The 14,664-nt window shown below is 47.1% G+C and overlaps 1 protein-coding gene across 5 annotated transcripts in view; it reads right to left on the bottom strand.

Moving 5' to 3' along the window:
- Positions 1-2,576: 2,576 nt before the first annotated feature.
- The window catches only part of PRICKLE1 (prickle planar cell polarity protein 1), a 100,580-nt gene continuing 88,492 nt past the window's right edge, over positions 2,577-14,664 (bottom strand). For 3 of the 5 annotated variants that reach the window (XM_032493280.1, XM_032493281.1, XM_014563263.2), the window contains 7 exons: positions 14,174-14,359; positions 12,338-12,451; positions 11,537-11,674; positions 10,356-10,559; positions 8,852-9,038; positions 7,065-7,928; positions 2,577-4,874 (listed from right to left, as the gene is read on the bottom strand). In XM_032493280.1, coding sequence (XP_032349171.1) covers positions 4,006-4,874; positions 7,065-7,928; positions 8,852-9,038; positions 10,356-10,559; positions 11,537-11,674; positions 12,338-12,451; positions 14,174-14,305 — 2,508 coding nt within the window. In that variant the 5' untranslated portion in view covers positions 14,306-14,359 and the 3' untranslated portion in view covers positions 2,577-4,005. The remainder of the gene's footprint in view (positions 4,875-7,064; positions 7,929-8,851; positions 9,039-10,355; positions 10,560-11,536; positions 11,675-12,337; positions 12,452-14,173; positions 14,360-14,664) is intronic. The other 2 variants (XM_032493282.1, XM_032493283.1) reach the window with 1 other exon arrangement.

The raw sequence follows: 14,664 nt of genomic DNA, 5'->3' as shown, positions 1-14,664 counted from the left end.
ATATCCAACATCTTACTTTTCCTCTACACTTCCTTTCTAAACCATTCTGGGAAAGCCATCCTTCAACTTTCTTCCTCCAGTAAAGTTACTACTTTAGACTTCAGCAAAATGTGAGCACACAGATGCAGAATTCAGTTGCTCCTGCCTGTTTTCTCCAGTTAACCTGAAAACCTCCCTAATGTGCTTGAGCGTGAGCAGAAAACCCAAGTGACTGGATGGGGGCTAGAAAAACTAACTAGGCAATTAGCAGTTTTCTCATTTGCCTAATTAAAAAGGTTTTTCTAATTGTGATACTAACATTAAATTGATAATGAAGCTCTTAGTGGAATTTTTAAAATCCTAGTAATTTTTCTTTCTTGTGCATCAAAAAAAGGTCACATGTATTTCTATAAACAGTAATTAGCGATGCCTCCTCTAGACAGCTTTCAGGGACAGCTTCAAGCTCTTAAATTTATAACCCATGCCGTTGGTGACTGGCGCCTGGCAGGCTTGTTTTGCTCAGTGTTTCAGAAAGGTTTGAACGAGTTGTTGGCATTTAGAAGCTTGGAGACTTCACGAAAGTTCAAATTCTTGGTTCCTGTTGGAAACCCTGAAGGTGTAAGCTTCACATCACTGCTTCTCCCGTCGTGAAAGCAGTCACAGGTGCGTTAGGAGAGAGCAGCTCAGTAAACAAACGGCTGCCCTGCCCGTGCTGTGCTCACGGCAGTGCACTGACACCCCGGCGGGCCCTCCTCAGACACCCCACGCTGATGCTGGCTGGTCCCGTCACCCAAGGACCACGGTGGGCAGCGCTGGGTGCCACACATGGACATCTAGCCGTCTTGGGTGCCCATTCCGATTTTACTACCCTTCTCAGACGGCCTGTGATTTGTATCTAAAGTGAGAGGCTTAGACAGCAAATGGTATCTCCTTTCAGTTTTGGTGCTTTTAACTCACGAACTAGAAAGCAGTGTCAAGAACAGCAAATGCATATGCAGGACGCATCATTTTCTTTTAATGAGCGCTGACAGGAGCTCCCGCTGACATGTTATCAAAGCAAAATGTTCCCCAGTTTGGTCTGAAGTGAGGGGAACAGAACCATGAGGGTTCTGCTTCACCCGTGGAGAGATCAGAGGCAGTGTTGTAACATTTGCTATTATCTTAGGACCAAATCTTAGACTTTCATGACTGACCAGACACTGTTAACTAAATCTATGAACGCCTTTTAGCAACTACAGGCCTAGTTTTCTTGCCTAATTCTCTACAGGACTGCAAGATAGTTGTTGCTTCCCTTTTCTTCCTCTGTAGATGGTTAATGGCAGTAACAAGGATGACTAAGATTTAAAGGCTTTACAGATTACATTATTGTGAATAAATATCCCTGCATTTCCTTAAACCTTTGGCAATCTGTATAACCCTTATATAAGGAAGTGAAAAAACAAATAGGGTGATTGTTACCAGGAACAAAAGCAACCACGACTTGAAAACTGAGGACAGTGAGTGACCTCAGCTTCTACCCGCCTTTCTCCAGGCTAGGAAGACTAAGGACTGCCTGCTGACTATTTGTCAGCCGCCCATCACAGCAGCCTTCGCTACAAGGATGCCCCCTGTTTGCAGTATACGTTCTGGAAAGGTCTTCAAAATCAGGAAAGCTGCTCCTGTCTCGTGTGACATTCTGACAGAACAAGCACGCTCGTACATTGCTAGCGTAAATGTACATCAGGAAAATTCCTTTTGGAGGAAAATTGGTTGACGTCCATCAAAATTTTAAATGCATAACCTTTGTCCCAGTAATTATGCTGCTGAGAATTTATGGGCATCTGTACCAGTAAAGGGCAAAGTGAGGAAATCCAAGCCCATCACCCAGGGACTGGTTAAAGTATGATATATCTAAAAGGAGACTATTAGGCAGTCATTGAAAGTACAGAATAAGGGAGACCTGTACACACTGATGTCGGAAGTCCATATACAAAGTGAACAAAGTCTCAGTGTATGTATTTACTTTGCTGCCATTTCTAAAAGATACATTAATATGAATTATGCTTTGACTATCTGAAGGCTACACTAGAAATGGATAACAGAGGTTACTTCTAGGGAGCAGAACTAATGGGTTGAAGGGTGGTGAGGAGAAATCTCACTGACTTTTGGAATTTGAATTTGTGTGTGTGATTGTTTCTGTATGTGGTTTGAATTTCCTTTCCATTGCTATGTTTTTAAAGTGAACCAGACCAGGGACATGATGATACACGTACTGAGAAGGGACTCTCCCACCACCAGTGTTTCCGCAGGGGCTCTGCCCAACCCAGACACCAAGCTGTGCCCTATCCAGGGATGGGTGTAGGGGATGTCATCGACCGCTGGTTTTCCTATCGGATTCAGGCATGTCCTCCCCCAAGGCTTATTAACAGCTTCTCCTGATACTGGAAAATATGGACCACCCTGCCTCGGCACCAGTATAAGGGCAAGTGGACACACAGGAGTCAAAAGGTGGTCTGTTAATGGAGGGAGAGCAGCAGAATAAATCATGTCTGAGCAAGGGAGCAAATGGAAGTGATCTGGTTATGTGTGCAGAGACCTGTGTTCAGAAAGGTAGTTTGTTATTTAGTGAGTGTTTATTAAATACCTTCCTAAAGGCCTGAGATACCATTAAGACATTTATTTAGGACTGAACATATGTGCAAGAATGGTATCTCTCAGAATATTAGCTCATCAGTTCAAATCCAACGTAATCTTCCCTTGAAATAGAACGTGAAGTAGTCAGTGCCACCAGCGTCCTCTAATTTTAAGATTTTAAAAGAAAAATATAACCAGAAGGCCCAGGTTTCAAAATTGCTGTTAAAGACCAACAAATTAGCAGGAAAGGAGGGATGAAATTTCAAGAAATAAATCTACAAAGGCCTCTGCCACAGAAAGCAGATCTTTGTAGCTTTTTTGGCCTCTTCCTGTGAGATCATCACCACCTTGCTAACATGGAAAAGGCACACCCTTCTATCCCAAAGGGGGAAAAAATAGTCACCCAAACAGCTTCTACTTGTTTTTACCATATATTCCAGGGTATGTGTGTGTGGGGTTTTTTTGTTTGTTTTTACATTTATACAGTTTACATTGCTTGACCCATAAATAACACTTGTAAGATTAATAGGGCCATAGTTTTTTAAAGAGTATTTACATAGCCCCTCCATGCATACAGAGCCTTTTTAATATTGAAAAAAATTAAAAAAAAAAATGGAACTTTCCATCACTAGGCAATATAAATTTGACCATCTAAACTCATAAACCCTGACTAAAATACAAGCAATCGTTTCATCCATAAATGCGCTTTCTGGTCCCCTAACAAATCTAGCACTGCAGGGTAACAAACGTCTTGCATTTCAGGGGTATAAAAATATCAGCTTTAAAATCTGAACTGTACAGTATATACATTAATATTTGCACCGTTAAATTAGGAATACACTTAAGTCTATGAAATACTACATTATAAATAGCAATTTCCCCCCCTCCCCCAATCTGGAGCTGGAGCTAATACAACGTAACGTTTACCTGGCTACTGAGGGTTGGAGGGGGGAGGAGGTGGCCTCGCAGGACAGGACGCACAGTGCTGGCTGGGTCGTGTGACTGCGCGGACAGACCGTCAGGACCTGGGCCAACCTGGCGCGCAGACGACCACTCACTAGTGCTCGACAAAGGCGTCTCAAGTTCTCCGTTGTCTAAAAGCAACACCCCCATCCAATCACCACTCAACAGCTTCTGGAGACTCAAGAGCCGGAGACCAGAGCAGCTGTACCGAACTGGGATGCACCCAACAGGAACCAGACGTCCCGTCCACCTGGCACCATCCGAGGAGGGTCAGCTGGAGAAATCACACCTTCCAAACGTTAATCTGACACCGTAAACAGCAGTCGGGGTCTCATTTACATGGGCAAAGCACTTTAATCTATTTTAGCAACTCTCCTATGGAAGAAAAAAAAAGATACGATTTAAGATGGTTAATGGCTGCGTTTAAATACGATCTCCACAGCTACCAGGTTAGGATATGATACAGTTTTTGCCCTTGTGTCCCTTTTTCTTCTTGGATTTAGTTGTCCTCGGACCAAACTGGGGGCTGGGCAGTGCAGGAGCGGGGCTAGAAAGGTCGTCTGTGTAGCAGGCGTATCTCTGCGGCCGAGGTTGAGGGATGGGTTGTCCCAGAAAATACCCTTCCTCTTCGGAGTCGGAGGACGAGGAGGTGGAGGAGGAGCACCAGGAGTCGTCATCCTCCCCGCAGAGCCCCAGAAAGCGGTGGACGCCCGGGCTCTGCAGGGCGTAATCGGAGGTGGCGTGCGCGTACTGGCCGTACAGGTCGGCGCCCTGGACGTACGCCTGCACCTCGCGGGCGCTTTTACTCTGTATGAACTTCTCGTAGTTGTCGGGGGTGTAGAGCCGCAGCCTGGCCTTGGGCGAGTACTTCCTTTCCGTCACGAGATTCAGGGCGTTGTCCGAGCGGGACTTGCGGCTTCGCCGGCGGCGGTGGTGGTGGTGATGCGGCCGCGCCCCGCGCTCTTCGAAGTGGTACACGCGCCTCCGCGTGCGCTCGCTCATCGGGGGCTGCCGGACCTCGATGTTCTCGTAGCTCCCGTGGTCAATGACGTCATCCGAGAACTTGACCTGCTGCGGCCGCGACTGGGACTTGGACCTTCTGAGCACCGGCAGGTGCACTGGCTTCTCCTCGGGCATGATCTTCTCCGCACACAGCTCTGAACTCAGGCTCTTCAAGGACTCGGCGCTCCTGTGCAGCATGGACGAGTTCAGGGTCCCCATGTTGCTCATCTTCTCGCAGTCTTCTGCCTCCATCTCCTCGAAGTTCTGCAGAGAATATAACGACGGCCTCGGCTTGCTCTCTCCGTCCACCGAAGCCCCTACGGGAAAAGCCAAAACGAGGGCTGATTCTCAACAATCCCAATACTCTGACGGTTATTACCAAGAAGCTACTGCAAGGAAGCATTTCGAAGCGAAGCCCCCCGAATCTGAGTATCTGGTTAAGTCACTCGTCAATACCGACATGCATTTACACTTAACCAAGTACCTGTGTAATGCAGTACTTGAGGAGAGGGATGAATTTTGTTACTGGAACAAGGGGCACAGTGTCTCTTATGAGCCCAGCTGATCTGAAGCCAGAGATTAGTTACAGCCCATGGAATGAGCAGCAAAACTTTTAAAAGCTCTTCTTTAAAGTCCCGCCATTAGCGTATTAACACAACATGGAGAAGCTTCAGCCTCTCAGCCCATTTAAGTCATATGGCTTCAGCTAACGTCTCTCCAATCAGTCCTTCCCTTTGCACCCACATGTCCACCATGTGGTCCTCTTCTCACACCCAGACTAGTCTTCCTTCTCTCACATCAGGACTGGTCGTTGCACAGCCATATCCCACCCGCAGCCTGTGTGTGGACAGAGTTTCCCTGCAACACGGCTATACCTATTTGCCTACAGACTGTCGACAGCTGCCTTCTCCAATGACACAGTCAAGTCATCGTAACAGAGATGATAAGACCCCCAAAAGGACTATCCAAGCCTTTGACAGAAGTTTGCCAACCCCTGGCCTAGACCTTCATCCAGTCTTCTGCCCCTTCAACCCATAAAATAATGTGCCACTTCCAGATTAATCTTGTCTCTTCTCAAAACTGGTATTGCTCCCCTTTGCTGCCACAGGGCCCAGGTTAGTGAAGAGAAATGGTTATCGCCCAGCTCACTGAGTGACAATTGCGAGTGGTGTGAACTGTCATCCGGAAATGACACAGCCACCTCCTAAGGAACCCGTTTTTTCAGCCCATTCTTGTCAAGAAATGTTGGCACTGACACTTACTGTATACCGAGTGATGTCTATTTCTGATACTAAATGTTAAAACACCTAACACAGGGCCTAGCAAACAGAGGTGCTTAATAATTTAGCCTCACCCACCACTCCTGAAGTCCTCTTTACCGTAGGACTGAATTTCGGCAAGTCTGACCTCAGCCGGGAGGGTGGGTGTCTAACCCCTCCTGCCCCTGCAGCCCCCTGCACAGGGTCCTCCTGCAGTGGGCAGCTCCTCAGACCTCTCCTGTCTCCATGACAACGTGACTTAACCTTTATGAGAGAACTTGGTGTCACTCATTTGATCATTAAAACCAGCCACCTAACAGCAATACTTCTATATCCAAAGACTTACTGCAAACATAATATTGAGGAGGTCTGGGTTCTAGGTTCAACCTTCCCTTTGAACACCTCTGTGCAGATACACACTACTATATATAAATAGATAGACAACAAGGACCTACTGTATTGCACAGGGAATTATATTCAATTTCTTATAATGAGCTATAATGGAAAAGAAACTGAAAAAATATATACATGTCTATGTATAACTGAATTGCTTTGCTGTGTGCCTGTAACTAATATTGTAAATTGACCAATAAAAAATAAGAATTTACCAAAAAAAAAGAGGAGGGGGAAAAAAACCCCACCTCTGTGGGGCATTCAGCTTCTTGGTAATTCAAGTTTCCTCATTTGTAAAATGCAGTAATACCCGCTCTATACACACAGCACAGGGTCATTTTAAGGATAAAATGTAGATAACTGATATGACGGTGCTTTGAAAACATTAATGTGAAATTATTTTAAAATCTGGGTTTAAAAAAAAAACCAACTCAGCTATTTTTGAGCTATCTATTGCCGCAAGGCAATTCAGGAAAATACCAAAAAAAGTGATGCACTTGCCAAGGACACAGGCTGTTTTTAACATTTTGAAATTCATACAGCATGATCCAAAGAGATACAGATCATCAGATACAGATGCAGACTCCATTATCCCAATAAATCCATTTCTCCTCTTCAAAATAGGGATAATAAAACCGACCCCCAAAGACTGTACCGGAAATGTATTTTGTATGTATGCACACATGTATGAAATGCTTGCTTTGTCTCAGCATTTGGCATTTAAGTGAAAGGCTCTCCCCTTCCCTTGGTCTATGGCTGTAAACAACAGCCCCTACTGGTGCTGAAATACAATTTTTGGAATAAACTTTTCAGTGGCTCCTTTTTCAAATACCCTACAATCCCCAGATGACATACCTGTGATATTAGACAAAGCCAAAGAATCCATGGAATCTCGAACACTCTGCTCTGGTTTCAAGTCTGACAGACACTCCAGGGAATCTTCGTACCACTGTGCTTGCTCGTGATTGTATCCCGAGGCCCCGGGGTCCAGATCCAACTCCTGGAGCCTTCGACTGCTGCCGGGGCCTGGGTGGCTGCCATACGCAGAATCGCCCAGTCCATCTTGGGACTGCGCCCAATACATATCAGACTGGTATTTTTTACTTGCAAGGCTCTGGTTATTTTGCTTCAACTCGGTCTTATTTTTAACCATGTTATCAGATATCCAGTGCTCGCTGGCTCGAATGTCCGTCTCGCTGGGCTGCTGCTGAAAGAGGCTTTTATCACCAAACTTGAGGAGGAGCTGCGTCATGTAATCTTCATGCTCGGCCCACTCTTCAGGGTCTTCTGGGGTTTCGTGCTCCACCCGGCCTTTCCAGAATTCTTCATTGACAAAACCTGCTCCTTGCCGGGAAAGGCTCAGATCATCCAGTTTCCGAGAAAGGGTGTCGTCAGCGTTGTCTGAGAGGCCGGGGAACTTGTAGTTCAGAGCCGGGGCCAAGAGGAGAGACTGGCGACACTGGTCTGCTGACCGGCTGCTCTTGCCCATGCGGACGCTCCTTCTGGAGTCCCTCGACCGAGCCGACTGGAAGGCAGAGTCGGAGGAGTCCGAGGCGTGGACGTCTTCCCCGAGGCTGCACGTCTTGGAGCAGTAGATCTGACCCTGCTTGGGGAGGAAGGGACACCCCAGCAGGGAGGCTTTGCACTGGGCGCAGGAAAAGCAGGCCTCTGTCGCGTGCCAGTGCTGCCCGCCGTAGGTCATCTGCGCGTGGTCCACACCTGGTTCGAAAAGGATAAAATAACAGGTTATTGCTCCATCTTGAGACAAAGGAAGAGGAAATAGGAAAGGCAGACCGTGGGCAAGAGGGCACTCTGAGGGGGACTGGAATGTCGTGGCTCTTGCTAGGGCTGTGAGTCAGGCAGTGTTCACTCTCCTTACTTGCAGATTCCACGTTTACAGATCTGCCCACGTACAGGCTAAAATTCATTTGTGCTTCCAAAATTGACCCTCGCCGAGCTTGGAGGGTCATTTGTGGACATGTGCAGGGTGGCAGAAAACTGGAGCCCACCAACACGCCTGTCCCAGCCGAGGTCAAAGCGACCCTGCTTTTGGCTCAGTGCTGATAAAACACAAGTGGCCAGTTAAGTGCCGGGTTTCGTTTTCTAGCATTTTTGGTGCTCTCTGTCGGTGTTTTGCTGTTTAAAATGGCCCACGCATGTGCTGAAGTGCTGTCTAGTGTTCCTGAGCACGAGAAGGCTGTGCGCTGCCCCCCAGAGGCGGTCCATGCTAGGTGAGCTTCGCTCAGGCAGCAGTTAGTGTGGGCTGCGGGTTCGGTGTGAACGCACGAACAGCATATAGTACATAAGGTGTCTGTCAACCAGGACACACACGAAACAGGGTCCTATACTGACTGGTCGATGAAAACGTTGCGACCAGAGGCCTGAAGGAACCTAACCCTGTTCCCCCAGGAGCGATGGTTCCGTGCTGGGTAACTCTGTTCACAGGACTTTACAGAACATAACTACCCCAATAATGAGACTCAAGGATATACCCATTTCTCAAAACTCATCAAACTGAAACACTGAAGATCTACACACTTCACTGTAGGTAAACGATGCCTCAATTTAAAAAAAGAAGAAACAAGAAGACCGTGGGTAATCACAGACAGATGACGGGCCAGCGACAGGGGCGGCGGCCTCACCGATGTGCTCCCCACAGGTCTCGCAGTACTCGGCGTACAGGGACTCGAAGCAGCCACAGCAGAAGGGGCGGCCGTCCTTCATGATGTACCTCTGCCCCCCCAGCACCGTCTCACACTCGAGGCAGCAGAAGTGCTTCATGTGCCAGTGGCGGCCCTCGGCTTCTGTGCACTCGTCGGCAAAGATGATCTTAAAAAAGACCCAGGAAACCACAGATGAAAGAGAATCATGATGAGCAATTTTAAAGGCCAAGGAACTGCATGCATGTTCTTGGGGCAACTGACAAAGATGCTGGCTCTTAAAGAAGCCGCTCAGATGGTGGACTTGGTTTCCTAGAGCCTCAAGCCTCAGTCTAACTTGGTTTAGCTACGAAACAAGAATGGAAATGGAACATGGTGAAAAAAGGAGAAACTAACTACATGCTTAAACTTTAAAAAACAGAACAGAATTCTACACTGGAGGTAATGCGTTTGGTCCTATTTGTGCTCCCCAGTCACACTTTGATCGCATAATCTGGCAAAGAAATCATCAACACAGATAATTCAGTGCTCTCTGCGTGTTTAAAACCAAAATCATTAACGTGGCTGGGGGTCTGCCCAGCTAGCGCTACCCGGATGCTGGACTGTGTGAACAGCATTCGTGTAGCCAATGCTTCATCTGACCTGGTGGCCATCTCCAGATGAAGGACTTTTAGATGTTTTCTGTTTTTGGTTTCAAAAAATTTTTAAACTAGCCCATCATTGGAGGAAACGTAAACATACAAAAGTAAAAACTGCAAATTTGCTGTCACTGATTGAAGTGGTCTAGGGAGAGATACTGAATAAATGTTAATGAGGTGCCCTGGATGGGGTCTTGGAAGAGAAAAAGAGACATTAGTAGAAAAAGTGATGAAATCTAAACCTACAGTTTAGTTCACGGTACTACCCCACGCTGATACCGTAGTTGCGATGCGTACGCCGTGGTGACGTTATATTTGTATGTTCACAGCAGGGGAGCTGGGAGAAGGGTACACAGGGACTTTGTGTAATAGCTTTGCAATCCTTCTACAAACCTCAGATTACTTAAAGATAAAAGGCTCAAGGAAAGAGAACTTCCTCTCCCACCACCAGCCCTTCCCACGTGCGCCGGGGGGAACCACTGTGAACTTAGCGCATGTCTTTACATATGCCGTTTCTGAGTGTTTACAAATGTATACAATCTTGCCTCTTGACTCCCTCTTTTCTTTTTTAAACAAAAATTAAGATCAGTTGCTCCATACACTTCCTGCACACTGTTTCTTCCCTCCCAATCCATCACGGACATCCTCCGTATCGAAGCACAAAGACACCTGCTACCTTCTCTGTGTTGTCTACACATTACTCCACCACACCAATGTGCAAGGTTATCATAGAAATACACACACAGCGGGCCCACAGGAGAGGCTTCTGCTCTGCGTGGGTGGGAGCAGTGGAATACTGGCTTACTGGAGGCTTATTTTCCTCGCCATTAAGGGCTGAACTTTGTTACCTCGTCGCAGGCGGAACACCGGGGCTTCAGCAGTTCAGCGTGGTGCCTGCCACAGTGGATTTTTCCATCCTGATAAAAATAGATGAGGTCGACCAGCAGTTCGTTACACGTGAAGCAGACAAAACAGGACGGGTGCCAGCACACGCCGGGGCCCGCTCGCGAGGCGAACACGGCGATTTCTCCTCCGTTGATCTTCAACCCACACTGAAAACAAAAAGATCTAGGGTTTAAATGGCCCTTTTTTAATGACTGGATTCTCAGCCTTTCCCCCGTTACACTCAAGCCCACATCTCTTGGGAAGACTTTGTCCCCTCCTGTTAGTGACTCCATACCTCTTCGGTGCTGGAGTATTTGATTCTCCCCTGGAATGAATGCGCCTCAGACACACCACCACCTGAGGCCGTTTCTTTCTTTCTTTCTTTTTTAAAACAACTTTATTGTAGTATAATTTCTGTGCAATAAACTAAACATATTTAGGATGTACAATTTGATGAACTTTGATAAATGTATGCGGTGCAAATTTTGAACTCCCAGTTTATCCCTTCCAACCCCCTTTACCCCCTGGCAACCATAAGTCTGTTCTCTATGTCTGTGAGTCTGTTTCTATTTTGTAGATAAGTTCATTTGTGTTTTTTTTTTTTTTTTTAAGATTCCACATATGGTATCATATAGTATTTTTCTTTCTCTTTCTGGCTTAATTCACTTGGAATGAATTCCAGGTCCATCTATGTTGCTGTAAATAGCATTATTTTATTCTTTTTTATGGCAGAGTAATATTCATACACACACCCCACCGCTTGGGAATTTGAGCAGGGTTTTCCAGAGCCAGTCTCCTGCTGGATCCAGTCCTGTTTTGGGAACAGCCAGTAAGGACCTGATTACTTAGTACGTCTCTGCCTTTCTGGAACACTGGGTATACCCTGGCACCTCCCTCCATGCCAGGAGCCCACAAAAAGCGAGATTTCACCCAGTGTTTATATAAGGGGAGGTTGGCTCTCGTATCATACATTGCAGTATAGCCAGTTACAAATGTGAATCCCCATCTCATAAAAAGCTAGGCTGCCCTTCTCTTAGTTTTTGGAGGCTTTTAGGTGCCTGGGCTGGCCCTGTCACCGCCACCCCCCCACCCAGCTGATCCACCCACATCCCTCCCACGAGCTGCTCATCCTAGGACGGGCTACCTGCTCGCACACAGCATGCATCACTGCTCTGGACAGAAGTTTAATCGTTCCTCTTCCAAGTGCTTCTTTCTTCCGCTGAGCACTGAACACCTGCAGCTCTTTTTTCTCCTCCTCGCTCAAAGTCTGGCAATATCGCACCTTCCCAGAAAGGAAAACGGGAGCGTCACACACTGTCGCGCACGATCTTCCTCGCCAATTCTGTCCTTCCAGAAGTGAGTTTCAGGAAATAAAATAGCAAGGGTAGCTAGCTTGCCCCGATGAACCCCCAGTTTACAAATGACCCCATACGTTTAAAATGACGCCAAATCTCGCAGCCTCTCTAGCCAAAGGGAAATGCACTCTGAAGGAATGGTCTTTTCTTTTAAAATGTGAAATGTGTCATTTAAACTCATCAGCAGAGACACTAAAAAATGTGAGATGTTGACCTTTCTGCAGAAGGCTTAAACTTGTTAATTGCTGCTTTCAGGTACATTCTACAGGCACCCAAGGCAATTGCGGGCCTGACTATACCACAAAGCAAGGACTCCAGATGAGGGGCAAGGAAATCGCAGGAATTTGTAGGCTCCCGGTAATTGGTGGGTGGCTGCAAACACTATAAAAAGCAACTTGTGTTAAGTTTATTGCACTGACACCCTTTTCTCTCTTAAAGAATGGAAACGCCGTATTCTCCAGTGCTATTTGAACCGAAGAAAGGCCCAGCCAGGGAGGAGCTGGGTTTATGGGAGGCATCTGAATGCCGAGGGTGGATTTCTTTCTTTTTCTTTTTTTTTTTCCTAATTAGACTTCTTCCTGTTATTTTACCTCATTATCATGTGGTGGCAACTGGTACAAAAGCTGTTTAATTCGATGTTTCTCTCCAGGGCTGTTAACATAAGGGACCTTTTCCTCCGGCAAGCAAGCAAAGTAGAGCTGGATCTGAGTGAGACAGGACAGGACACATCGGCACACAGGAAGCAAACATTTCAGCTTATTCCACCTTAAAAGTTACCCTGCCCCTTTAGGTACTGGGTCTGGCTTCCGGCAGGACCTGGCTCCTTGCAGCTAACAGGAGACCAGCTGGCCCGGCCTGGCCCAGCCGGGCCCGGCAGACCCACAAACCCTCAGCCAGCTAGAATCCAGCTGCTAAACCGCTCTTCAGGAATGTAATTTGTAGTGACAATTAGGGGCATCATAAATTCTGCACCAGAAAATATGCACGTTTAATGCTAGTATGCCTTAGCCGATCTCCCGAGAGCCCTGAAGGAATACTGGGAGTGACCACCCAGGCTGTGTGACACTGTCCAAAATCCAGCCACTACACCAACACCTCTGGGTTTCACACGTTACAACGACAAAGCCTGTTCTGTTAAACTCCGTAAACGCTCCCTTCTCAGGTCCCTGCAGGCTGCGGCTTTCCTGGCTTCCGTGGGTGCGGGAGTCGGTTTCCCCGTGGAAACCGGAGGGGAGCCGTGTGAAGCTGTACTTGGTTCATTCTGAAAGGAGAACTCAGCTTTTGTTTGTTGGGGATCTTTTTTTTCCCTGTTGTATCTAAAGGAACGTCCCTTCCTGGGTGCTGCAAAGGATACTGCGATGCTGAGGAAGAATGAAAGGGACTCAAGGAAAAAAAAAATAGAAGATTAGGGAATTGAGGGGACTGCTGGTTTCAAAATCGTAGTATTTCACAAAATCTGATACTCACCCTAAGCTGCAAGAAGGGTTCTCTCCTAATAAGTAATTTGTCAAAACACTGCCTTCCTACCTGGCGCACCAGCAACCCACCCTCTGCCACCGTATCAGCCACAGGAGCGTTTACAGCTGCAGACACTGGGCACCAGCTGCACGTGTGCCAGGAGCTGCCCTGGCCCCAGATGAATGGGGGCCCCTATTCTCAGAGGGGTTCCCATCAGTCGGGAAGTACAACCCAACTCAGAAGCAACCGTGCACCCAACTGGCTCCTTTTATTTCAAACCATCTCAGCCCTTATGATAATATCCATCAGTGGCAATTTTTAACAAGTTTGTCATTATAAAGATGCTGGGAAGATACAAAGAGGCACACAGAATGTTCTCATCTTCCTAAAAACAGCAATACAACAAAGCACAAAATCAGCTATTTAATTTTTTTCTCCAGTTCACGCTGTGTGCTGGCAGAATCTCTCGTGTGCCAGGTTATCGAAGGTCAGATGCCCAAGCAGTGACACTTCGGATGGACTCTGACAGCTCTGGGTTTCCTCTCTTCCAGAGCAAAGGCTCTGCTGAGGACTGGCATGAAAACTCTCTGCCCTTTCCTCTGATTGCCGTTTTGTTGTTACTGAAGTTTTTTAAAAGGTTAAAATCCTCTCACTCTCTCCAAGGGGACTCGCCAGAAATCCACATAACAAATGCACAGGCAGTACTCCGGGCTCCACTCATTAGAGCAAAAATTGTATCCGTAGAGGGCTCCTGGATCCAGAAGCACAAAAGGGATTGAAAACTTGTCATTGAGAAACCAAGTAGGGCCTTCATAAGCAAAAGCTTTAAAAACCAGCCAAAGAAGAATGAGGTCCGAGGACGTAGCACGTCAGTGTGACAATGACTTCTATGATTTTTTAAAATAACTCTTAAAAACCGTCAATCACATGGAAAGGAAGACTGGACAGGAGGGTGCGCCGGCCCCTACCTGCTCGGGTCGGAGCCCCGGGGGCACCCAGGCGTACTCCTCCAGCGCGCAGCCCGAATCGTCGTCCGACGTGGAGCTCCTCTGGCAGCCGAAGGCCAGCTTGCCCATCTTGGGCTCCATCTCCAAAGGCATAACAGTGAAGTCGCAGAGCTGGCTTCTCAGTCCCAGGACATCAAACAGTGGCGGCTGCAGACAACACAGGGAAAAAAAAATCGAAGAAATGAAGACCCGGAAGGTCTTACCTCCAGGAGCGTTTATTGGAAGCTCGTTTACCCATGGCTGGGCCCAGAGAAAGTCACCAAATCATCACCCCCAGCGCGCAGGCCCCCAGACTTGGCATCTAAGGCTGCAGGATTCAGAAGTAGGTCCCTGACCAGCTCAGCATTTCCAAAACTGCCACCGAAACTAGTTTATTCCCAGATGCCTTTAAAAAGGTGTTCCTCTACATACTCCTCTTTAGAAAGCCTCTCAAGAGAATTGGCTTTACTGAC

This window comes from Camelus ferus, chromosome 12, assembly GCF_009834535.1.
Source record: "Camelus ferus isolate YT-003-E chromosome 12, BCGSAC_Cfer_1.0, whole genome shotgun sequence".
In the NCBI taxonomy this organism is placed as follows: Eukaryota; Metazoa; Chordata; class Mammalia; order Artiodactyla; family Camelidae; genus Camelus; species Camelus ferus.
This window is presented reverse-complemented; position numbering and strand designations above follow the sequence as displayed.